The sequence below is a fragment of the Rutilus rutilus genome (genome assembly GCF_951802725.1).
Source record: "Rutilus rutilus genome assembly, chromosome: 16".
Lineage (NCBI taxonomy): Eukaryota > Metazoa > Chordata > Actinopteri > Cypriniformes > Leuciscidae > Rutilus > Rutilus rutilus.
In genome coordinates, this window is record NC_140224.1 from 28,044,875 (window position 1) to 28,071,463 (window position 26,589).

Below are 26,589 nucleotides of genomic sequence, written 5' to 3' on the forward strand. Positions count from 1 at the left end.
AAATGCTATTTTTCAATAGCTGCCATTCATCCAGGTATAAAAAAAGATGTCGTGCTTGACTGCATGTTTGTGTCACATTCAAATATGTATTGTATTTGCAATGAGTTTGCACATGTAAGTAGTGGGATTGTTGCATTTGTTGACAGTCTTTTGAATACATTTTCCAGGAAATAAATCAGTGATTCTGATGCAACTCTTCAATATTGAAAGCTTTGAGATGCCATGTAGTTTGTAGGACATTACAGGTCGGCACAAAAGGAAGATTTGACAATTTATTTTTGACAAAAGACACCAATTTTCAAGACATTTATGAAATTGCAGTTTACAAGCACTCATGGGAGGCACTTGAGTGACTGTCACACTGTGATTGTTGGACATTTAGAGTCTTTTAGATTTCAGTCTGTGTAAGAACAAACTAAGTATTGGTGAATTATGATAATTCACAGAAATCATTTAAGGCCAAGTTTAGGTGATTTCATGATTTTCAGTCTTTACAGTGTCTCAGCGTGTGACTAAAGAAACCATGCAATACTGATAAAATATGCCTTGTAATTAAATTTGTACAATTAAAAGCAGAAGTCAATTAAAATATTATTACTTTATGTGGTCAAATGTGTGCAATAAATATGCACAATGCATGTCTGCTGGGTGTTTTTACTTTTATTTTCTAACTTTTATTATGCCACATTTCTCAGGATTTTTGATCATTGCATTATGTGTATGGGATGTGAACTCAGCAACATGCTACATAAAATTATAATTATTTTTGTTGATTTTTCAGAAAGAACCTATGTATATTTCTTTACTTTAAACCATAGATATCACTTAAATTTAACAAACATTATTACATTATATAATGTTTAACAGTATATGTGATGTCACATTAATTGTATCTATATAATAAATATACAGTAGCTTAATATAAGAATGTTTTGTTGCTTTTTGAAAGAAATTAATACTAGTTTTCAGCAAGTATGCATTAAATTGATCAAATGTGGCAGTAAAGGCTTTTAATAACTTACAAATAAATTCTGTTCTATTGAAAAATCCTGAATAAAGTTTCCACAAAAAATATTAATGAGAAAAACTATTTTTAGGACTGATAATAATAGAAGTTTCTTGAGCACCAAATGAGCATATTAGAATGATTTATGAGGGATCATATGACACTGGCCACAAAAAAAGTCAGCTTTACTATCACAGGAATAAATTACATTTTAAAATATATTAAATTAAAAAAACAGTTATTTTAAATTGAAATAATGTTTTACAATAATTATGTGACCCTAGACCACAAAACCAGTCACATGGGTACATTTTTTGAAATTTAGTTTTATACATCATCTGAAAGCAGAATAAAAAGAACATTGATGTATGGTTTGTTAGGATAGGACAATATTTTGCCGAGATACAACTATTTGAAAATCTGGAATTTGAGGGTGCAAAAAAAATCGAAACATTGAGAAAATGGCCTTTAAAGTTGTCCATTTCTATTCGCGATTGTGCTGCATTCACTCACAAAAATAAATGTTTTATATATTTACGGTAGTAATTATCTTCATGGAACATGATCTTTATTTAATATCCTAATGATTTTTGCCATAAAAGAAAAATCGATAATAAAGACCCATACACTTTGTTGGCTATTGCCACAAATATATCTGCGCGACTTGTGACTGGTTTTGTGATCCAGGGTCACATATTACTAGTTTTACTGTAGTTCATCAAATAAATGCAGCCTTGGTAGTACAAGAGACTTCTTTCAAAAATTTCTTTTTTTTTTGGATTTTTCAATTGAATTGAAATTTTGAATTGAAATTTTGAAAACGACCCCAAAATTTTGAATGGTAGTCTATATCGACTATTTCAGCAGAAGTATCCTTTTAAAATGTTTAATTTATTATTAAAATGTATTTTTGCTTGTCTGATTCCCCATACGCTTTCCATAATCATTATCAACCCACATTTGTTTGCAGAGTCCCAACCGGGATCAGATGAAGAGGGCTGCTCGGAGGTCTTTCTCCCCACAGACAGTGACTATGACTCCAGTGACGCTCTGAGCCCTCGTGACCTGGACTTAGTTTACTCCTCGGCCCAAGATCTCTCCCATCAGGCCGTGCACATCCTCAGCGGAAGCGCGCCCGATGTGCTTCAGATGCACGATCTCAAGTACAGCGCTTGCTCAAAGTCCATCCTGGAGACCGAATCCTGCACCAAGGATATGGAGGACCTGTCGCTTTCCTCTTATTCCGTGAAAAACACAGACAAGCCATCCCGCTGCAAGTTCCTGGCCGATCCACCGACGAAACGTAAGATGCTGTCCAAAAGCCACCCTCAGAGGAGTTATTTTGGCGGGCCGCACCGTTGGCTGCGCATACAGAGCGAGAGCCACACTCCCTCGCTATCCGAAGGGATCTACACCAAACAGAGCGAAACTGACCTGCCGCTGGAGACGCCGCTCTCTATACCGCACTCTCCCACTACCTCCTACAGTTTGGATGAGTACAGGGCGACCTACAGGGAGTCTAAGCCCAACGTTCACAGGATCTTTGTGGAGTCTTGCAGCAAGACGTCACCCTGCAGAGATGCCCCACATTGGGAGGAGGAGGAGACGGGATCGAGAGGAGCGACCACCGGAGAGACCGGATCGGGGTACCGCACCACAGCGGAAGCTCAGGACATGGATTCGGATGAGCTAACGAATGAACAAGTGTCGGAGGTCCTCAGCAGCACTCTTTAGGACGATATACGCATGGTCTTCTCGACACTTCAATCGCCTCAAAAAGCTCCAAAACTCCACCTTTCCTCTCCAACCGCACACTTTACAACAGCTCTCAGTTGTAATGAGTGAACACTTAGCCTAATCAATTCTTGCATCCTCTCTGTAGAGGATGAAGTTGCTGGTCAACTCTGCGGGACTCATAAATCATGGCTCTGACTGTTACAATGTTGATTATCAATGCAACGTGAAACAAAGCACTGCTTTTCCTCAGAACTTGAAATTAACTCGCCAATAGAGTCCGACAGTTAGCGGCTACTTTTTCAGCAGCCTTTGTTCGTTCTGAGTGTATTTTTCCCATTCGTTTTCACCATAGGGGTTTAGTTATGAACAAAACCAAACAACTCTAAATATTTTTAATATTACAGGTTTTTTTATTAGAAACTACAAGAAGTGTGTATTTAAGAACTTTTATGATTAAAGTAGAAAATATACATATATAATATAATTATTCTTATTATGATATATTAAAGGGATAGTTCGCCCAAAAATGATATTTAGCCCATGATTTACTCACCCTCAAGTCGTTCGAGATGCATATGTCAATCTTTTTTCAGACGAACACATTTTCAGTTATTTTAGATAATGTCTTAGATCTTTCAGTGGTTAGAATGTGAAGCAATGGGGTCCAGCTCGTTGAAGTCCGCAAATGAGCATGCATCCTTCACAAAAGTAATCCATCCGGCTCCAGGGGGATAAACGAAGGCCTTCTGAGGGTAATCCGTGCGGTTTTGTCGTAAAAATATACATATTTAAAACTTTATAAACGAAAATAACTGGCTTCCGGTGGCGGTCGGCGCGCGTTCATGGAGATGGAAGCGTCGTGACGTAGAACGAACGTGACAGCGCAGCCAGAGAGCAGAGCAAAACAAAACTCTACGTTCGTTCTACGTCACGACGCTTCCTACGCTACGTTCTACGTCATATGCCAGCATCCATCGCCGTGAACGCGCGTCGACCGCGACCGGAAGCCAGTTATTTTCGTTTATAAAGTTTTAAATATGTATATTTTTAGGACAAAACCGCACGGATTACCCTCGGAAGGCCTTCGTTTATCCCCCTGGAGCCGGATGGATTACTTTTGTGAAGGATGCATGCTCATTTGCGGACTTCAACGAGCTGGACCCCATTGCTTCACATTCTAACCACTGAAAGATCTAAGACATTATCTAAAATAACTGAAAATGTGTTCGTCTGAAAAAAGATTGACATATACATCTCGAACGGCTTGAGGGTGAGTAAATCATGGGCTAAATATCATTTTTGGGCGAACTATCCCTTTAACTTTCCAAACTTTACGTAAAAAAAAAAAAAAAAAATTCAGCAAGGATGCATTAAATTGATCAAAAGTGACAGTAAATATGTTTATAATTTTACAAAAGATTCTTTAAATGCTTATTCATTAAAGAATCCTGAAAAAAAGTATCACAGTTTCCACAAAAATATTAAGCAGCACAACTGTTTTCAACATAGATACAGTCATAAGAAATGTTGCACCAAATGTGCACCAAATCCACATATTAGGATCATGTGACACTGAAGACTGGAGTAATGATGCTGAAAATTCAGTGTTGCCTTCACAGGAATAATTACATATTAAAATTGAAAAAATATTTTTAAAGGTATAGCGGAGGATTTTCTTTTTCCGGGTGGATCATCAAGACTATTGGTCCTCCTAAGTGTCAATCATTCTGGTGATATGTTTACGTAAGGCCGTCGTACGTGCTCGTGCACACAATTCACACGATGGCGTGCGCTCAAAACACAGGTCGGGCTTCCCACTGATGCCTCAGTCGCGAAGTTTCTACTCGACAGGTAAAGTTTGGCATGCTATTTGGAGAAATCCATTGAAAATCACTGCTAGTAAAAGTTAATGTAAGCTCTCTCGTGCACACGTTTAATAGGCGTTCCCTCTCGGGAGCAGGTAGAGTGTTGCGCATGTGCATTTTTTCAAAAAGTGGAGAGGGCGGTTCTTTTCTAAAATTCGGGAAAATCCTCCGCTATACCTTTAATTGAAAAAATATTTCACACGATTATTATTTTACTGTATTTTGTAAATGCAGCATAAGAGACTTCTTTCAAAAAACATTGAAAAATCTTACCAACCCCACTGTATTATTATTAAGGTTAAAATATTATACAAGTCAAGTTCTCTGTGGAGAAAATGAATGGGATTTTTACTTCTGGAAACATGCTGTTTTGCTCTATTGTGGTGTTTTTCAGTGAAGAGTGGAGTTAGGTGATTTGACGGTCAGTTAAAATTCAGTTTACGTGTTTACTTGCAATGAAAGATCGATGTATCCGCTAATTTCACTGCCCATTTAGAATGATTTGCTCCTACTATTGATGTATGAAGTGGCATAATCCCCTTCACATTACATCTGTTTCAAATCGATTGTGTTTCGCTGTTGAGAAACACTGGATGAATGAAAAATGACCCCCTAACTACAGACTCTGTTACTAAACATTGAGAGCCCTTTTCAAATTAAAAAGCTATTATGTAGTTCCAGGGAAAGAGTGCGTGACATTTGTTCCACAGAATGTGTTTCATTGAAAAATACCTTGAGTTGTGCGATGTTTACCATACAATGGTGGTTTGTGGCGTGTGATTGTTCACATTTGAAGATTCCTTGTAATTTGTTTGTTTCTGTTCCTATTTATGCTGGGTAACCCACTCTTATGAAAGGAAATGAAAACCACTTATGTTTTACAGGTCGAAGGAATGAGAAAAACTGCACTTTTAATATATACAGTATATTTGCATCCCACCACTTTTACTGTAATAAGAGTTTTAAGATCTGGGCTGTTTTGAATCGGACCTTTTGCGGAGGAAGCTGCAACCTTCTTTGCTTATACTGCAAATTTGTGCCACACAATCATGAATATTTGGATGATTTGCAAGTGCTTAATTACTAATATCACTGCATTCATTTTGTCAATAAAGCCATAGGTATTTGAAATGCAAGTTATGGTCCAAGGACATAACCAAAAAGGTAGTTTGGTTAGTAAAGCATCTTTAATTCTGTAAAACTTTACCATTGTGAATATACTATATCCAATATGTATGCCCTAAAAATGAAGTGAATCAATTTCCCAGATGAAAAGGGCAGCTTTTTGCAAGCAACATCGTGAATGTGTCTGTTGCAATGTTTTAAAAAAAAAATTTGTTAATGTTTGTAGTGTTTTTTTCTACAAAACAAAAAGAAAGAAAAAATAGTATTTGCACAAAACGTTTGAAATATTTCCAAAAAAAAAAAAATGTTGAAACTGGACTTTCTCCTGAAGGATTGTACAAATGTTTTATCTTCCTGGTTAATGTACAGTGATGTCAGCTGGTGCTCAAGATCCTGTGGGTAAAATGCACTGCTCTGACACACCGGTGTGTTCGGGCCCTGCTCTTTCAGTATGCATTCAACACAACCCTGCAGCGTCGAGGCATTATATACCACATGCCACCTTACGTATTCCAGTTAAATCATTGAAACTGTCTGCAACTGGCATTCCAGTTGGGGTATTATTGTTAAATTATATAGTATATTTGTCTTGATACCTTTATACTGTGCACAATGCAAGCCAAAACAATTAAGAAGCATCATATCTGTATATTTTTGCATTATGCATTTATTGATCCAAATAATATATTTCAGTATTGTATTTTTGACGGTTGGTCCCATGTCATAGAAGTTTCTGTTGTAACTTGTTTGCTTTTTGTGATGCATCTTGAATATGACGCTGTGACAGATGTATTTAAGTCATAAAAAAATAAACATTCCAGTGTAAATATTGTATGATGTTTTTTTTAAAGCTGGTTCTTTAATTGGTGACACTTTACATTAAGTTCTATACGCTGATTTCACGCAGCCGTTATTTTGAAATCGAAAGCGAGGCTCCGGTGGGAAGAAAACCGGAAGTGTCGCCTTTAATCATATAGGTGAGTCGTGAATGCGATGGCGTATTGTTGTGTTTAATGATGTTGTGTCAATTCTAAAACTGTACATACATTTCTTTCATACTTTAGACTATATACAGTGAAATTCATTTATAAATAAAATATTTTTGTTTATATAATTCAGAAGGTAAAAAAAGAAGCAGGAATGAACTATATACATATCCTATATTGGATATTGGATATTAACATCCAAAAGTGTAAATCGCGGCAGCAGCTTCAGGTTGGGGTAGTCCAAAGGCATTGTTGTTTATCTTTACTTCCGGGGTTTTTCCCACCGGAGCCTCACTTTCGATTTCAAAATGGCGGCTGCGTGAAATCAGCGTATAGAACAGTTAATGTGTTAATAAATGGAACCATTTCACTTTATTTTAAGGTGTAACAAGCACAACATGTATTTACTGTAGAGTTAGGATTAAAGTTTGGTTTAGGGTTAGTTGCATGTAATTATAGTTATATATAAGTTACCCTTTAATTTTAGGCTAATTCAAGTAACTTTATTATTTTTTTTTTAATACATTTTTGAATGAAATTGTGATTGATTTCAGAATTGCAGACCATTCATTTTTGTTTTATTGTATCAATATATAATTAGAAAATGTCTTACAGAGATTGAATATTTATATATACATATTTAAATATATTATATATATTTTCAGGATTTTTTGTTATGGATGTATTTAATATATTTTTTTTATAAACTGATATGAAGCTTTGTTTAAAATGTTAACAATTTAAACAAACAGGCCAAATTATCTTATCTTATAAGAAAGGTTATCTTACAGACGCTGAATACAGATTTAAAAATACAAAATAGCCTATATATTTTTTTTTATAAATATTTTTAAAACTTTGATTTTGTATAATTTTATAACATATTTTCATTATTTTTTGTTATAGATATTTCATTTATATATATATATTAATTGATATAAAGCTTTCAACAACCAGGCCAATAGACAGAGACAGACAGAGTGTGTATGTTTGTATTTAAAACTGAACTGACCGCATGTTAGCTGCAGTGAAACCGTAACTTTCAAATCGACCGTTCAAATTGCTCTCTTGTTAGATCATCAAAGGTCTTCACAGGGAACTAAACAAAAACAAATGACATTTTTATCTAGCTGGGTCATGAAAGAATCAGGAATATGTTGACCTCGAGCTGGGAGGCCCTCTGATCCGTCATTAAGATTAAGTGAACTTCAGAGTCGGACCAGACATTGATGGTCATGGAGGCGCGACTGGCCTTTGCCCAGATATTTCACGAAAATCAAAGGACAAATATGCCTCTAGATGATTCGAAACACGTGGATCTCGCAGTCAGTTAACGGAAAGAAATAAGAATGTGTGTTGAATCGGTGCAAATAGTGCTATCAAGGAGATGATCTGATGATTAAGTCCGGAATGACGCAATGTTCTCAATTCACAGCTAAAATTGACAACCTGTTTGAATATGGCCTCTAATCCACTGTGCTATTTGTCCCAACACACACTTCCATGGAAACCACTGGAACACAGTTAAACAGTCATTGGTGCAAATTACAAGATAGAATGAAGGAATCCACGAAAGTATAACAGCATACATCAACTGAGCTGCAGTTCACAGGTTAAGACACTTATTATGACTGACATTTAATACTAAACAGTATGGTGTCTGTTCGTCACAAATGCATTAATCAGTTTTATGTTCATATAGAGAACTCTGGAAAACAGCATAGCTCTTTATTTGGCTCTGAGAAATGTCTTTGTTCAGCGAGAGACTGCGCCGGTCCTGCGTTCTGTAATTCTAGCCGGAGGATAGGCCATTTTTGCAAGGGCCACGGATTCCTTCGTCACTACAGTTGGTTGGCAAGCTTATCTCAAAAACATAATTTCAGCCTACTTCCTTTCTTTTAAATAAGAACTCGGCATTCTACTGGCGCCGGACACTCGCTGACACAGGAGCAATCCAGAAAATTGCTCTAAGGTCAATTTAAATGTTAAAGAGAAGCACAGGAATATCATAGGAGATGGGGAACTCTTCTGGGATAACTGAATGCAACCTTGTCATTCGAAGAGAAGCCAAAAGAGCCAGCGGACAGTGGCACCCATTGATTTGATTTTAGGAAGCATTTCAGAGTAGCTGATAGGCTATCAACTGACAAGGAATTAAACAGAAGAGCAATGCATACATTCATAAACTTTTGTCTGCATCAATTACAAAAATGACTTGAATGCATGTGTCGTGACATTTTTCATTTCTAAGTTAAAAGTGGTTTTGACATTTTTGGTGGGCCTTAAAGTAAAAAAATGTCATGGTGTTGTAACTGTGTGGAAGTTGTTCAGAGTTGAAAAAGCTGAAATTCTTCCACCAGAGATAAATACAAAGTTATGTCTTGAAACTCTAGATGACGCAAGCTGGTCCTTAACTCAATCTGTTTGCAATCACATCATCTCTATAGGTCACAGCTGATTGGTTCCTGTTGTATCAGTAGCCAATGAGCTCGCTGCTCATCCTTCAAATACTGGTCAGCATTTTGTCTAGCAGTTTCAGAAACCCTCCACCTTCCCCAGCTCCACCTGTATAGATATGCTACGCTATATTGTACAGCAGCAGCATGTCTTACATGCTCACAGCAGCGTGTCGTGTATGTATTGGCATGGCAGTAGCAAATCCCGTAGCAGCAGCAATAACAGCAGCATCAGTGTAGCAGATCTATTCTGCCAATACCAAACATATCAACATTCCCATATCCATTAGAGAGTCGTCATAACAGAAATATATTTTTAATCTTTTAAATAAAGCACTGAAGCAGTTTGTTTTAAATTATACAAAAAAAAAACTGACAAACTTCATGAAAGGCATTTTGTTCCGGTCAAATGGAATTTGATATTATTAATATTCGTGACTCAAAAATATTTTTATATAAAAAAATAAAAAAGACTCTCCAAGGTGCAAGAAACGTATTTTAATGTATTTGACTTGATGATTACTTGACAATTTTAAATCGAAATATTTGAAGAAAGTTGTGTGAAAGTTTTCCAAAATGTATAAAAGCAACAATGACTACAAAGATAACATTTAGAAGGGCTTGTGTTTTAAAGTAGATTAAAAGTGAAAAAAATCTGAAGATTTTACTTTGTTAGTCATTGACTAATACAGATTAAAAATAAAAGGTTTATGTAAGATATAGTTTAATATACTTTATTAGTAGGCTATATGATTATTAATGAATTTCACACAGATCCTAAAGACTCGTTCCTAGTCCACGCCGCTGTCATTCATCTTTTGACATGTCACGCATGTGCGCGCGCACCGGCAGAGGGCGACCAACGATAGACAGCCCTCCGGACCCCCTTATACCCCACCCACCCCCTTACCCCACTCCCGGTCCATCCCACCCCCCTCCCCTCCCTAAATAGAAGGAGGTGTCGGGGAGCTCTGGCAACAGACCCACAATTGAGAATGGGTCTTTGGGTTCTGTCACGACCCGCGACAATAAATCAGACGAGCCAGGTGATTCTCAATTCGGCGCACATCACCAGAAACCATGCGGATCCTCCTCAGACACCAGGACTCCGGATTCAGACGCAAGGAGCCCGCGAGCTCAAAGAGGAGACCGGCTCCGGCTTAAAACGCCTGATGCTGTCATGAGCCCTTCTGCTGATGTGAACTTGTGCGTAAAAGCGGAACGAGACGCGCGGCATGACCTCAAAGTAGATTCTGACACAGCGCTTTTGGATCTACGATCACATTTACGCACGAAGTGGCATCGAGGATAGTGCCGTTTGAACTGAACGAACACTTTCTAGGGAGATCGCTCGTGGATAGCCACCGCGCGCGCTGGAGACTGCGCGCTCACAGCTCGCCAAAAACTCAAGCGAACACTCAAACGCGCGGATTAATCGAGCATCCGACACCCACAGCCGAAAATGGATAACGTGTCGTATTTTCTGGCTACATACTTTCTCATTTTCTCCCTCGGATTTAGGATAGAAGAAGGGATGTGCCAACATTACTACCTCCTCCGTCCCATTCCCAGTGACAGTCTACCTATAGTGGAACTCAAGGAGGACCCGGATCCCATACTGGACCCTAAGGAGCAGGATCTGAACGAGACCGAACTCAAAGCCATTCTAGGCAGTAAATTCGATCAGAACTTCATGTCCATCAGCCAGCCAGAGGACAAATACGCAGGACAGGACGACCTGAACGAGTCGGAGCTCATGAAACAGCGTCCCACCGGCACCATGCCTAAAGATATCAAAGCCATGGAGTTTGAGATCCAGCATGGGAAAAAACACAAGCCCAGTAAGAAACTCAGAAGAAGGCTTCAGCTGTGGCTGTGGACTTATGCCTTCTGTCCGGTTGTGCACACATGGCAGGACCTGGGGAACCGATTCTGGCCCCGCTATGTGAAGGTGGGCAGCTGCTACAATAAAAGGTCTTGTTCGGTTCCAGAAGGGATGGTTTGCAAACCTGCCAAATCCAGCCATTTTACGGTTTTGCGATGGAGGTGCCTGCAGAGGAAGAGTGGGCTCAAATGCTCCTGGATACCAGTTCAGTACCCCATTATATCAGAGTGCAAATGCTCCTGCCCGAACTGAAATAAGCTCCGTGCTCCTTCTCACATGCACTGTCCAGTGTAGGAATGTATATTTGATGTATATGTGCTGCCATTTTAGGTTACACTTTACATTGGTGTTCATGTTACTGTGTAATTTCATACAGAAGTACTGAGTGATGCTGATGAAACTTTAACATGTGATTCATTTGTGGAGCTGCTTGGTATTATAGTCATTATAGTTAATAATTATAGTAATATGTCTAACATGGACACTGTAATGTAAAGTGGTGCCTGATTCATTTGTAAAAAAAACACAAAAAAGGGTCAGTATTTGCCTATAATATCCAGTGTCTACTGTAACTTTGGTTGTAATGTAACTTTATACATAATTTATGTCAAAGAACATTTCGCATTCAAAGTGCGTTTATTGAAGGAATTCCAAGCTTTTTCCATTATTCGGAAAAAATAATAATACTTTATACACCTCAAACAGGAGAATATAGATTACAGTCTCGGTGTGCTGTAAATATAAGGGGGATGGAAAATAACTGCTCGTGTAAATAAAAGAAACTATTTATTCTTTATGTCCATGTAGTCAAAATGCATTTAAAATAAAACCACTAAAAATGTTCATGAACTGTTTTTTTGCTTATTTCACTTACTGTACACATGCACTGCATGCAGTAAAACTCACCAGTTGCTATTTATAAAGCCCTCCACGTTGATGTGACACTAATTGAAGTGATATTATTTTAATTTGACTTATAAAGTCAAGGCTGGATCGTAACGGACAATTGGTGATTCGTATTCCTCGGAGGGAGTGGATCAGTTACTTTGTTGTTTTTTTTCCTCCGAGACGCCATTCCGTCCTCAGACAGTCTGAAGGGTCTTTGTAAAAGGATTAAAAGTTAAAGACCTTCATTTTCAGATTCTTTCATTTAATCTGTGTGGCGCCTGAAACACATGCTGGATGGATGATCACATGTAAAAACATTCTCTGCTCTGTCTGCTGCCTTAAGTCCATTGGCATGAAAAGAACAACTTGACCTCGCAAAGGAATGAAGATATTGAAGTTCCACTCTGTATCGATTAAGTTTGACAAACGCCACATCGATGGCATTGATCATATTCACCGACTGTTTCGCTTTATAATAGCATTTAAACATTACACTGCAGCGTTTCATAAAAGAGGGACATTTTGCTTGCTACTTTAGAAGAGTCAATAGCAAACACAACAGGGATCAAAGTAATGCATGCATAAGCTACCACGTAACAGTAAATACACAGCTTTAAAACCAAAATGAAAGTTGCTCTCGTGCCAAAAGAGTGAATCCTGCTTTTGTTACATAGATTTGGACTTAATCCACCAGTACATTGTCCAGCATCACTTGGTTTTGCACAGTAAGGAGGGTTTACGTGAAGGAACATGACGTCTCTCTCAGTTTAATACACAATAATAAAAACAGTGCCTGTTCCTCCAGCTTTCCAATAAGCTCAGGAAGATTATGGACCCGTCACTCCACTCTACTTAACCAAGAAATGCTGTGTGTGCTGATGTCTTTCTTTCTTTCTTTCTTTCTTTCTTTCTTTCTTTCTTTCTTTCTTTCTTTCTTTCTTTCTTTCTTTCTTTCTTTCTTTCTTTCTTTCTTTCTTTCTTTCTTTCTTTCTTTCTTTCTTTCTTTCTTTCTATACATAATGCATATTTTCACACAGTGATAACTGTGATTTTCAACACTGGCTTAATGAACACTCATGGATGCTCTGAATTATCCCACTTCATCGCTCTCAGGGCATCACATCCCCGGGAGATATGACTGGAAACTTCATCCCGCACAGTAACATGCCACCCAAGTTCTGGAGTCCATCCAGTATCACTAACAATCAGGTGTGAGGAACAGTTGCCCCCTTACACGCTGCACCCTTCCCGTGATGAAAACCAGTCTGGCCACCCAGGCGCTCTCTCTAACCATGACAGAGCGGGAAAAACCACCAGTCATTAAATGTTCAGATTTTTTTTTTTCACAGACACTCCCTTAAAGGGAAGCCTCTCATTGGTCTAAAGCTTGTGCGTGTTTCCTGGCGACTGGCGAGCAGAGGATGGATGGAGCCCAAACCAAAGGAACATGGGGACGTGAGTAGGTTTGTGGGCATTACCAATGGGCTGGAAACTCCTTACTGAAAGAGCTCCAATAGCACTCACAAATATATGACTGACAGATATTTACATAATGATTCAATAATTCAAAGTTCATACAATCCCCATTCTTTAGCAGTGTTTTGGCTAAATGTGAAATTGTAGAATATGACACAAGGCCATGATTAAATTTTGTGTGTGTGTGTGTGTAATATTCTACATTGTGTGTGTGTGTCTATATATATATATATAAAATTATGATAAAACCTGAATAACAAACACGTTTTATAAAAATATTAAAGGAAACATGTTTGATATTCCCACACACATACGTATATGTGAGTAAAAGTAAAGACTTGAATAACAGAAAGATAATCTCATATAATTATTAAATATATCATTTAAATATATATGTATGTATGTATAAATCTTCCATTGAAGCACATCTGATAATCTTTGTAATATTCCCAAATCATGCTTTGCTATATGCGTATAAAATATGGAGTTTGAAAAGTTTTTGGGAGACATATGGACCCCACTATCTCATTTCTACATATATGTTTTTATTTTTGTGGCCTATGCTGTGGAGTTCCATAAGCTTTTTTGTTTGTTTTCACTATTAGACGCATTTCCTTTTCTACTTTCAAAGCTGGACCAAATGAGCCTCTAAAAAACCCTGAATCAGCCTCCAGCTGTGAGAGCATACAGTATATATAACTGAAGAATTGAGAAATGATGTTGTTTTCAACATTGCCATTAAATTGTGTCAATTTACAGCCTCGACTTGTCAACAATTCTCATATTTTATGAGAGTGTGACATTCAAAAACAACATGTGGTAAAACTCTTTATTATAGCTTAGATTTACAGTTATGCAAATTATGTCAGGAAGAGACATGCATCAACATAACCCTGAGGCTGGTGTCTGTCAATGCTCTGCTACGAGAAAATGCACTTTTTTTCTTTCTTTTTTTTACATTTGAGGTTTTAAAACCTCAATAGCTTTACATAACAATAATAAAATTCAGGTATTTGTTGTTCACATTCTGTGCGTCTTGCACTTCAATAAAATGCTGTTGTTAGACACCTTTGAAACGGCCAGATGCTATCAGGGTATCTGAGCGTGCTCTCAATGATATCACTGAGGAAAAGGTCAGCGTGATCTCAAGTTCACACCAGAGATCATAGCGGTGGGGTCAGGGGGATGATTGCATGTCAGATGTTGGAAGATCAGAGCTATATTTGCAGACGTGCAGATTCAAGCTGACTTTGAAGTGTAAGAGAGTCGGTACCAGATATGATTAAAGAACGTCTGCTCATTAATGAGAGGGGAACATCAATGCACATTCACCTGGACCGCAAATTGACCAAATCCAACGAGATTAAAATGCATGCAGTTGGAAGTTCACAATCATTTGAATGTTTTTTATTATTTCCATTGATATATAATATCGCTTCTTTGAATCTGAAAGCTCACCTTGTGCATTTTAATTCAAAAAGTGCATTAAACCCTTTCAGCCTTCAGTTTGAGCTCAGGATCTCCTCTCCCCCTCCAAAAACACCACACAAATATGAGGGATGGCAAATACTTGACTCATCTGAGGTTTAATCAGACCGCAGCTTCATCTCCCTTTTGTTCCTCCTTGCTTTTTTCCTTAAGAAATTGGCAGCATAGCCCTATAATTTCCCCCCAATCGCCAGGCCAATGTGGGCTCGGTGCCATCGTTCCACCCATTGCTGTCTAGATTGTAACGAACGGGCTCGTTCCCGTAGCACAGGCAGGATCTCTTCTTCTGCATTCATAACCCTTAGAACAAACATTTTAATCCTGTACTGAAAGACAAATCTCTGTGTACGCAGTTGCCACCCGTATGCTTCATTCTCAATATTTTCAGGTCTAGATCAGGTTCCTCCATTCGAAATTTCACAGTGCTGTCGTCATGCCCGGCTGACGCTGCAACAGATATTTAGAGGAGATTAGATTAATGTATGGAGGTTTATTTCGTAATGAGGTGGAACAGATCACATTCAGTCCGTGTGGAAACAGTATTTTGTTTGTGTTCAAGCTAATTAACATCATGGAAGCTCATCAAGAGCTCAACAACTAAGCCACCAGGGAAATCTGTGGCAAACAGAACGACCAAGGCCCAAAATCTCAACCTTCCCTGCCCAGAACAATTACTCAGATCATTTAGGAGTTGGATTGAGAGGTGTTTTGGATGGCGGCACTGACACGAGCCGAAGTAGGAACTACTTGTCCTGCATTGATCCTCTACGTAAAAGCGGAATCCATCACGTATCGGCCTGTGGCTGTTTGAAGGGGGCTGGACTAGTCTTGAAAGTATTGGCAAAGCGGATCTATAATAAATGCACCCAGCAGACTGTGGCGCCACTCTTGCGTGTGCCTCTGCATATGAGCATTGCTCTCTGTGTGTGTGTGTGTGTGTGTGTGTGTTGAGTGAGTTTGTGAGACAGCCTGTGAGTGCATGTATTTGAGTCTGTATATGTAATGGAATCAAAGTTTATAATTCCTCTTGAATGATAGTCCTACTATTTATTTCCAAATGCAGGCTTAGGACTTAAAAGTTATGGATCACAGCCTTTCTTAATATGAGGAGCGGTGTAACAGAAGATGTGAATAGTCGTAAAGAATACTGGCATTAAATGTCTGTGCTGCATTTTCCAAAGTAAACGAGTGCTGTTTTTGATGGATCGAGGCGGCAGGAGATTTGCTAATCCTGTTTTCTAAATTAATTCAACTTTTATTCTTTTTCTTGTGTTTCACCGCCAAACAAAACAAACATGTAGCAATGGTTTAGCTATCTATTTTTTTTTATTTAGAATCTGTCAGTCTGAACTATCACAACACGAACCCTGACTCTTATTAAGTGAACGTACTGACTTCATCCACTAATGTATTAAAATATTAGTATTAAGTTAAGGCATGTAGAAGAACTGCACTTGCTTGTGGCTTTCATGTCACATTTTAAACAAAATTTCATCAAACTATATCAAACCTGTTTTAGCAACATTCATTTTCTTCTCTAACTATCTAATCCACAAAAACACATCAGAATCGCGTAGATCACTGCCATTGTACCATAAGGCATGAAGACATTTCCAGCATCCTCTGTATGTATGCCAAGCACGATGCGCCCCCTAGTGGTCCATATAAGAACACGGATTAATTAAATAAATCCATGGACAGGTATCTAGCTGGTCTGAATCGTTAGATTACTTTATAAAATTAGAACAAGTATTTTACTGAGAGGCCATTCAGCACCTTCCACATCCACAAATAGGTGATTATTAAATTTATGCAGTTATGTTAGTGGCATTTAGATTTTTTTGAGGAAAAAACGGACAGTTAGCCTGCTCCCATCTTGTTAACAAAAACATGTAGCCTACTTTATTGACACTCCCTTTCGATAAAGAGCGATTTATTCCATCTGGAACACCGAATTAGGCAGAGACTAATCGTTTTTAGCCCACATATTGCTGTTAATAATTTATTTGACAAGATTCTAACTGATAAACGTAGCTGAAGCCGAAAGAGAAAACTGACAATAAAAGAACGATATAAAATGCCGCCAAAACCGGCACTTATGTTATGTATGAGGAAGCAATGACGCAGGAAAGCCAGATTGCATAGCTAGATAAAAAAAAAATTCTTCAAGATGTGACTCAACAACTAAAGACGTTCAATTGACACACGTGGACAAACAGTAAAAAGAAAGAAGAAGGAATGTATAGCAACCGTATAAGTCTCCTGGGAATTTAATGTAGGAACTGTGATTGCTTCAGGCTGTTTTTGACTGTTCTCCTTCCTGACCAGGTAAGACAGTAAGCAACTTTTCTTAGTTTCATGTTCCAATTCCTTATAAGTTTGTAATTGTACATTAAGTTAACTCTTATGCTTTGTTGGCCAAGTGAAGTGGTCATGTGCCTTTGAGCATGTGGCCTAACCCATGAAATCAAAATGGAGAATTATAAAAAAAATATATATATTTTATGGAATATTGCGCAGTGTTTATTTTAAATGATTTATCCTGGAAAACTTTAAACACTGATGACGTGTTTTTGTTTTTTTGGCGCGAGGGCGGTATACAGCAGTGCAACTTCAATGTGACGAAAGAAGTATGTCCGAGTTCACAGTAGACCTACCATAGACAGTAAAAGAAATGGACACAGCGACCCCATAGACTTCAACGGAGAAAAGTGATGTCAATTAGAAGCACTCACTTCCTGATGGCTGAGCGTACTGCGCAGACTCAAACTGAGCTTGACGACGTAGATGTGACGTGAGCAACCTGGCTGACAGTTGTAAGTCTTCTAGTAGCTGTGCCAAGAGAAATCTGAATCATTCCCTTCCAAATCTTGCAGAGACGGAGAGCGTGAGTAGGAGCTGTCCATGAGCTAGGAGCAGGAGCAACTTTATGACTCTCTATGGGCTTCTCCCTTGACTTTATCGGACTTTATGCCTCCACGTCTCCCCGATTGCCTGCGAGCTTCTCCTTGTGTCTATACGGTCATTTCTCTACAGCGCGACAGAGAGTCGCGTGGTTATGACGCAATCGTTAGCCTATTTTTACAAAAACTGCTTCTACGGGGCCATAACGTAAGCTACAAGGTAATGGAGCCTTTTATACATTGTCGTGTTTATTTAGAAATAAAAAATGGATAAATAGAGTCTTTAAACGCCTCAGATGTAAAGTTATTCGCTGTCAAAGTGACGCCAAAATGAATGGGAGTCAATGGAACGCTAACAGCAGGTGATGGCTTGCTAACCAATGGTGGCCCCCAGGGAAGGTACGCTTTCTGGGTGCTGGATTACCCCCGTGAGACATACTCATAAAAGAGTAGGCAAAAAGTACCCGGATGACCTACTTCTTCCGGCGGGATTCTGAAGTGCTCATAGTATAGTTTAGCTACTATCCCCATGAGGCCACGGGAGAGGATAATTGCAGTTAAGCGACGTAACTGTCTGACGTGCGTGATTTTTTCCCCACAAACCAGTTCAGCGGAAATCCTGCCCTGCAGATAATTTCATTGGTTAAGGTTACGTGTAGGGATCAGTGTTTGGTGTAGGCAATTAGTACAGGGATTGACATGACCAATTAAATCTTAAGAATCAGCTGTGGGATTTCCACTGAACTGGTTTGGGGGAAAAAAATCACACAACTGATACTGGTAGGTCACGTAATAATGACAACATGGCGAATGTAGAAGGCCTATGTCCAGATTACACACATATACTACACACATTCATACTATATAGAACATACTTTTTAGCGGTTGTGAAGTAATTAGGCTACTTATTCAAAATAAGTACCTACTCAAGAGAGATCACAGCAATAGCAAACCACAACGATCCAAAGATCCAATCAATTCATGATGGACAAAATCAAATACCGTCTTTTTTTACACTCAGATATAGATCGCAATAGGGAAGAAAAAATGATGACATCTTCTGTTTCATGCCGACTCCGTGCTTTAGATATTCACACACAGGTTTGGCTCCATTATAGCACATGACTCATTATACTCTGATTCGATTGTTATACGTGAGAATCCATAACCAGATTTTGATTAAACCTTCGTACAATTGTAATAATGTCACACAGAACGACGTCATTTGTTTTTACATTGCAAAAAGCATCTTGCGTATTAGTGCCATATTGCACACCTCACTGCTCGCACAAATACATAAAACCAAACCATAGCTGACACAGACGAATGGCAGCTTTTGTGCTGGGCCGCTTTGTGAAAACGATTCTGAAGCGTCTATCCATCAAAGCACGAATGACAGATTTATGGCTTTACTGTTGAGACCATTTCCCTCTTTACATAGATATTACCTCCTAAATCTTGCAGCTACATTCGAGTTATTCAACCTGGCAAGCATGAAAGCATGAGGCAAGCATTGGAGGAGAGACCTGCACCCACATGCTGGCACGGGGAGAAGTTATCATGGATTAACGCCTTGTTTCAGCTCAAAGGAATGCCTCATCAGGACTGCCTGGGCGGGATTGTAGGAGCAGGCGAGTGAGGATATGGAGGTGTTGAGTCAGTGTTTCCATGGCGGCGTGGGAGAAGAAAGCACGGCGCGCTCTCTGTGCAGTGACACCTCATTGACAGGTATGTCAGAGAGGTGTGCTGGTGTCCGGAGCCAGGCGGGCCGTACCACAGAGCTTGTCAGAGTAAATCTGTCGTCGCAAGCCCCTACGAGGTATCACCAGAGTGCGAGGCGACACGGTTCTTGTCCGCCCCCGCGAGACAAGGCCGCGGGAAGACATGGCGTTTGACCAAGACCACCAGTGCATCTTGGCCGGTCCTTGTGAAATAGTTTAAATGGTTTCAAACCTCATCCACTGGGACCTGCGGAGCGTTTTTATTACCCGCCACAATAAAAAGGCTCTATATTTGAATTTCAATTTATATGACTGTTCGAATGAATATAAGATGACTATTTTTGGTAGCCTATATTCTGCCCGTTGAGAGGAATAAAGGCGGTGCTCAAAAAACCAATACTCTATGAACCTGAAACAGCCCTGGAGAAAATAGTCCAAATGATCCTCTTGATACCGCTCTGCATTCCCCTCAGCCGAAGCACGTTTGTTAAGCCTCAGATGTAAACATGCTTGTTTCCCGGCTCAACCGTTCTTCTCAGCGCTTAACATCGCAGATGTGTGCGTAGTCGGAGGGAGAAAGAGAAAATCCACTCAGAAGAATGTGGCTGTTTGACATGTGTTCTCACAGCTAATAATGGATGAGAGCAGAGAATATTAGAGTGGCCCGGTTAGGAGCTGACATGTTGTGATAGAATAAAAGTGCTATGTAGGTCTTCAGAGGGAAATTCCCAAGTGTTTACACTATGAGCGGCCAAAACGACAGTCATAACAAGGTCTCAACGGGAAGCATAGCAGGCAACACTACCCTCCTATTTGTTGTAACTGACAGATCCAAAACTGGGTGACGTTTAAAAGGATGCAGTGCATATTGACAGAATGGAATATTACAGGTTCAATATGAGCTCAATCGAGGGCATTTTTGACAATATTAATTACCATAAAAAGTCATTTCTGCTTGTTTCTTTAAAAATGCAAATAATAAGATAATTGAGAAGCAGACATGGGTAGCTTTTAATTTGATTAAACATCTTGCATTAATTGTTCTATTATTTTTGTACAAAAATGGAGCAATACAATTGTTGCCGTATTTATTAATCTTTGTTAACGTTATGAAAATACAACTGTTCATGGTTAGTTGATGTTAGCTCAGGTGCATAAAAAATAATATTAACAGATACAACTTTTGATTTTAATAATATATTACTGATCTTGATTAATGTGGATTAATAAATTCATTTGAAGTATTTTTCATTGTTCATGTTAACTAAAGTAGTTAACTAATGTTAACCAATGGAACATTATTGTAAAGTAAAGTTGTAAAGAGCTGTAAAGTTCTCATCATTTGAGGTACGACGTTTTAGCGTTTCGTTGTAAAATTGCGTTTTATAGAGAAAAGGTTATTGATAAAACCATTTATGTGATTTTTTTTTTTCTCTCTCACTAAAATTATGTTACCATGCATATTGTTTAAGCCTTGGTGCTATACTTTTAAAATATATTTGAAAGCTTATGAATTGGCCCCATTTCTTTTCCATTGCAAACTCAAAACAACATTATGCCACAAGTGCTGTCAGCTGAGTTTAACTTGTAATATGCTTCAAATTAATTTGTCCACTGAGAGGCATCTCACTGACTGAAGTGCACTAAACGTCTGCACTCAAGACCATGTTGCTTTAAAAAAAGTCCTGAATCTTTTCATAAAAGAGCATAAAGGATGATCTCTGCAGACAGAGTGTGTGTCCTGCAACAGTAGTAGAGCGATAGACAAGAGACGAAGAGACAGAGAAATGTTATTGCACTGGAAGATGGATGGGAGTCTGGCGCGCGTGCCAGGGGGAGACTCCACATTTCCAGACTGGCTCTGTTCTGGCGGGTGACTGAGTGTGTGTACGTGTGTGTGTATGTGTGAGTGTGTTTGGAGGGGGCTACACTGCAGCACACTGTTCAAACTGTTTATGCATACCAGCCTGCTCTGAGTGCCTCTTTGTCATGAGCTGTTTACTTAAACTTATTTTGGGAAAATTCCACATGACTGGTCGGGATTTCACCATAAATCATTGAATCTGCAGCTTTGTGTAATGATAACTTCTGTCAGTCATTTAGTCCTCATAAGCTCCTTTTCTGCTTTGTGTTTTTCCATAGGACCGACCGGCATTGTACAGCCTATTGTGAGTGGTTAAAGGTAAATGTGTGTGTGTGTGTGTGTGTGTGTGTGTGTGTGTGTGTGTGCATGCAAGAGTATTTGAAGACTTTAAAGTCTCAGGAATTGAGTGAATAATATGTGATTGTCATCATTAACAATATTTATTTGGAGGCATTTTGTTCACATACAATACAGTCACAATTGTTCTAAGTTTAAGAAAACTCCCCATACTCCACTAGATGGCCTCAGTATATACTGTATAAAATATGCTGCATAAGGCAGTGGAGAATCTGAGACCACCAGTCAACATTTCTAATTGAATACAACATTATTAATTACATATTCTATCCACATAACAATATGAATGAAGGACTGAAAAATGTACATGCATTTCTGATACAATATCTTATTGTATGTTCCCATTTTCTTTTAATGACACCTGCACTCAAGTTGCCTTTAACATGAATTCTTAAATATTTTTTATACATTTTTATAAATATTTCTATATTATTTAAAAATTTCACAAAGTTCTACTTCCGTGCTTAAATAAAAAGAAATCCCTAGATGTTTAATGTGGTCTCAGACTTTTGGACCTCTCTGTAATATTAAAAGACAAACAAGCAATTCAAGAATAAGTGATTGTCCGTCTTAGAATGAGGTTTGCTTGGAGTCCGTTTTTTCCTGGTAGACATCATCTATGTCTTTTGCTCTGTTGCAGAGTGAAGGTAAAGTAAAACATTAGATCACAGAGAGGTAATGTGCTGAAAATAACAATGACTTAATGTCATACTCCATTTCTTACCTCCGATTCACTTTGTATCTTTTATATCCGTTGTAGGATATAACAATGACAAACACAAGCAATAAAAATCCAGCCACAGCAGCAAAACCAGTGAAGACATTTTGAAGACTCGACTTGGAAGTATCTACAAGAAAAAACAAAAACCAATTTTTTTTTTAATTTATGACCTGCAAGTTATGTAATCTGAGATAAGATGCTGATAGAGCTGGTCCATGTGTTAATAGTTTATGGGGTCATATAGTGAAGGACAGGGTAAATCCTTACAGGTTGTTATCCATTTGCTGACGATTGCTGCGATTTACAGTATCAAGATACCTTATCAAGATACCAAACCTGATTACTATCATGATAAGTTGTCTTAAACTATCAAAATAGTTAAGGACATAACAGAGATTGTGTTTGACATTATATGCAGTTGATCATTTATATTGGCAATCATTTTCTAAGCATATTTTAAGGAATATCAAGATTTTTTTACCTCTCAAAATAAGCAAAATATTTATTTTCCTTGACCTTGAAGATACTAAATAAGTATGTGAATTTATATGATAAGATTTTTAAGAAAGGTTTTTTTTTTTTTATCTTGTCACCTCCAGAATCACATGACTCTCCATTGGATATCAGCATATGTCGGGTGTTATCCAGTGACCCGTCATTGATTTCTGGTTTTATACCCAGTAAGTGGCACATTAGAGGGTAAACGTTGACGGTCTCAAATGGTCCAACCAACAAGTTTCTATGGAAATCTGGTCCCACTGCCCTGAAGAAAGGCTTCATGTCCATGACTTCATTGTCATAGCCATGTTCCCCATTATTGTCCTGGAATGGGTAGAACTGGAAGAGCATTCAGAACATAAGATCGCATATAATGTAATGTTTTCCATCTATTATTGCTTATTGTGCCCATTATTGTTGTTTACTTCATGCTCACCCCATTGATGACATATCCTGGGTCTGCATAGAGAATGATGGGTAGGATACGAGGATGCTTGGCGTAATGCAGTCGAGCAGGCATGTCTTCTTTCTTATAAACGTGAAGGTTTGGATGACCTCCTTTCAATGCTTGATAAACCTTTTCAAGCATCCCTTCTTTGGGCAACAGCAACCCAAAAGGTCCATAATCCACCATGTGGAATTTCAGATCGCTCAAGGAGAATCCTGGGATGTCATCGAGTATTATCTCTTTTACTTGCTCTCCTTTGAACACAGTGCTCATTCCATGGTCAGCTGTGATGATAATATTAAGATGGTCGCTGAGCTTGTGTTTCTCAGCAGTTTCCCGTATGAAGCCCACTGTTCGGTCCACTTTCTTGACTGCCTCACGTCGCTCAGGTGAATCAGGTCCATACTTGTGGCCGGTCGAATCCGGTTCGCCAAAATACAAAGTGACAAAGTCTAAGTCTTCATCTTTAAACCATTCTCTTATGACTTTATCAACGTTCTCTCTCCATGCCGTCTCATTGGAGTAGTCATAAAACCTTGGTTCCACCTCCCTCACTTGGACTGTTTCATTACGGTACTTAGCAGCAGTGCCAGGGAAGTGTAAGGATCCTGTTTTAAGCCCCTAAGAAAGGACGCATTTACAAGTCAGTTTATATCTTATTTAATGCCAATGTAACTAAGTAATGTATTTTCTTGCTAAGTTTAAGATGTTAGAATAAATTATTTAAAGTTAATATCATAAAGAACATTAGCATGTTGGAGGTCACTAAATTATTAACTTTATTTAATGAGATTTACTGAAACTTTTGTCAAGTTGTAATAGTTTGAGAGTTGTATACCTGTCTTTGAGCTGTGATCCAAATGGGTAGACTTCCATTATCCCAGTAATCATCCACAAACTGTGTCATGTAGTATTGTTTCTTCTCCTGTGTGGTTGTGTTGAACCAGTTGTTATGAATCACACCATGGTTTTCAATGTACCTTCCTGGGAAAAAAATGCATATTTTTTGATATGGCTGAGACTTCCCCAGAACTTTATATTTGAGTTCATGCATTTGGCAGACACGGATATCCAAAGAAAGTTACATTTCGTTCAAGCTATATGTGACCCTGGATCACAAAACCAGTCACATGTCGCACGGGTATATTTGTGGCAATAGCCAACAATACATTGTATGGGTCAAAATTATAGATTTTTCTTTTATGCCAAAAATCATTAGGATATTAAGTAAAGATCATGTTCCATGAAGATATTTTGTAAATTTCCTACCGTGAATATATAAAACATTTATTTTTGTGAGTCAATGCAGCACAATCGCGAACATAAATGAACAACTTTAAAAGCGATTTTCTCAATGTTTCGATTTTTGTGCACTCTCAGATTTCAGATTTTCAAATAGTTGTATCTCCCAAATATTGTCCTATCATAACAAACCATACATCAATGGAAAGCTTATTTACTCAGCTTTCAGATGTTGTATAAACCTCAATTTCAGAAAATGGACCCATGTGACTGGTTTTGTGGTCCAGGGTCACATATATGTTTTATTAGTTCATGCATTCTGTGGGAATCAAACCCATTGCCTTGGCATTGCTAGTATTATGCTTGTCTGTTTGAGCTATGTGAACAATCAAAATATGGTGACCCTAAAACTCCAAATCCTTTGTGGCCATCCATTGTTATTATTCTGTTTCTTAATTTCTAAAAATTATTTGGACTATTAACTTAAAAATGTGTCAATTTAATTGCGTTAGATAACAAAATATCAAAGCAAGCGCCATACAAGCAATCCCCTCTTTTCTCAGAACTAACTTTTATTTTCTTAGGAATTTTTTGTGATCTTTATGAGAGTCAAAATAAAAAAAAATCCTGAAATTAATTTAAAAATAAAGCATATATAGTTTAAATCTTGTGGTCTCTTGTGCTCTTATGCTCACCAAGGCTACATACAAAAACACAGTAAAATAGTAATATTGGGAAATATTTGTACAATTTAAAATAGCTTTTTCACCCCTATTTTAATATATAAAATGTAGTTTATTCCTGTGATGGCAACTCTGAATTTTCAGTATCATTACTCCAGTCTTTGTTGACACATGATCCTTCAGAAATCATTCTAATATGCTGATTTGATGCTCAGGAAACATTTCTTATTATCAATGTTGAATGAAAAGAGTTGAGCTGCTTGATATTTATGAGGAAACCAAGTTCAAAAGAACAACATTTATTTGATTAAATTATATATTTTTTTAACAATGCAAAAGTCTTTATTGTCACTTTTGATCAAATTATCTTTGCAGGATTAAATTATTAATTTCTTTAAAAAAAAAAAAAAAAAATATATATATATATATATATATAGTTTTAGGGACACTATATGTATTGTCTATTTACTTTAAATTAGAAATGTTTTGTTATTGTATATTTGTCCTTACCAGATAACAGGGTGAAGTGCGTAGGACTAGTGATGGTCAGGAAAGGTGGAGTGACATATGCGGCTTTGACTCCTTCTTCTGCCATTTTGTCCAGGTTTGGGGTGTCCACATCTCGGTCGTAGTCCCACCTGAACCCATCGAAGCTGATTAGCAGAAGTTTGTTTCTGCCCGTGGTGCAGCGATCTCTTGCTGGAGCAGAGAGAGACGCAGGGAATATAAGCAGCAAAACGCTCAGCGCTAATAACATGACAGGTATTCCAATACTCTGTTTTACGCAGAAACGGTTTTGATGAAACAATGAATCTAGCTTCTCTCTGGTTTGTCTGATGGTTGTTCCTGATCTAATAGCCCTAGCTTTTGACTGATCCTTTTGTTTGTGTTCTTTGCCATTCCTTTCTGCACACTAAAGTTCACATCACAGATGTTTATGAGATAAATTACATGCTTATGCTATCTTATGTTATCTTATCGAGTGGCTTATCAGGAGTTGTAAGACAAAAGCAGTTCTTTTCTATGTAACTAACCTTTCTATGATTTACAACTCGCTGCTTATATAAAATTAAATATGGTGTTCTATACTGTACCAAGGCTGCGTTAATAAGTGTCTAGCCAGTCATTTAGACCTGCATTGCTTAATTGAGTTATTTATCTACACTTGTGCAATTATGTTGGAGAAAAAATCCCTGATGCATTTGGACTTTATCAGTCAGATGAGCTACATTTGTTTTGC

At 38.1% G+C, this 26,589-nt stretch overlaps 3 protein-coding genes across 3 annotated transcripts in view; 2 read left to right on the forward strand and 1 right to left on the reverse strand.

The window, feature by feature from the left end:
* The window catches only part of ankfn1a (ankyrin repeat and fibronectin type III domain containing 1a), an 89,735-nt gene extending 86,866 nt beyond the window's left edge, over nucleotides 1-2,869 (forward strand). The window contains exon 25 of the mRNA XM_084434037.1: nucleotides 1,977-2,869. Coding sequence (XP_084290163.1) covers nucleotides 1,977-2,740 — 764 coding nt within the window. The 3' untranslated portion in view covers nucleotides 2,741-2,869. The remainder of the gene's footprint in view (nucleotides 1-1,976) is intronic.
* A 7,344-nt stretch (nucleotides 2,870-10,213) lies between these two features.
* nog3 (noggin 3) lies at nucleotides 10,214-11,898 on the forward strand. The gene has a single exon (XM_084434236.1). It carries the CDS (start codon nucleotides 10,638-10,640, stop codon nucleotides 11,310-11,312), a length of 675 nt encoding a protein of 224 aa, XP_084290362.1. The 5' UTR covers nucleotides 10,214-10,637; the 3' UTR covers nucleotides 11,313-11,898.
* A 9,961-nt stretch (nucleotides 11,899-21,859) lies between these two features.
* LOC311306515 (ectonucleotide pyrophosphatase/phosphodiesterase family member 7-like) lies at nucleotides 21,860-26,295 on the reverse strand. Its single transcript, XM_084434954.1, has 6 exons — nucleotides 25,860-26,295; nucleotides 24,263-24,408; nucleotides 23,413-24,045; nucleotides 23,072-23,315; nucleotides 22,482-22,605; nucleotides 21,860-22,388 (listed from the first exon to the last, which is right to left on the reverse strand). Exons 1-6 carry the CDS (start codon nucleotides 26,104-26,106, stop codon nucleotides 22,328-22,330), a joined length of 1,455 nt encoding a protein of 484 aa, XP_084291080.1. The 5' UTR covers nucleotides 26,107-26,295; the 3' UTR covers nucleotides 21,860-22,327.
* Between the last annotated feature and the right edge of the window lie 294 nt (nucleotides 26,296-26,589).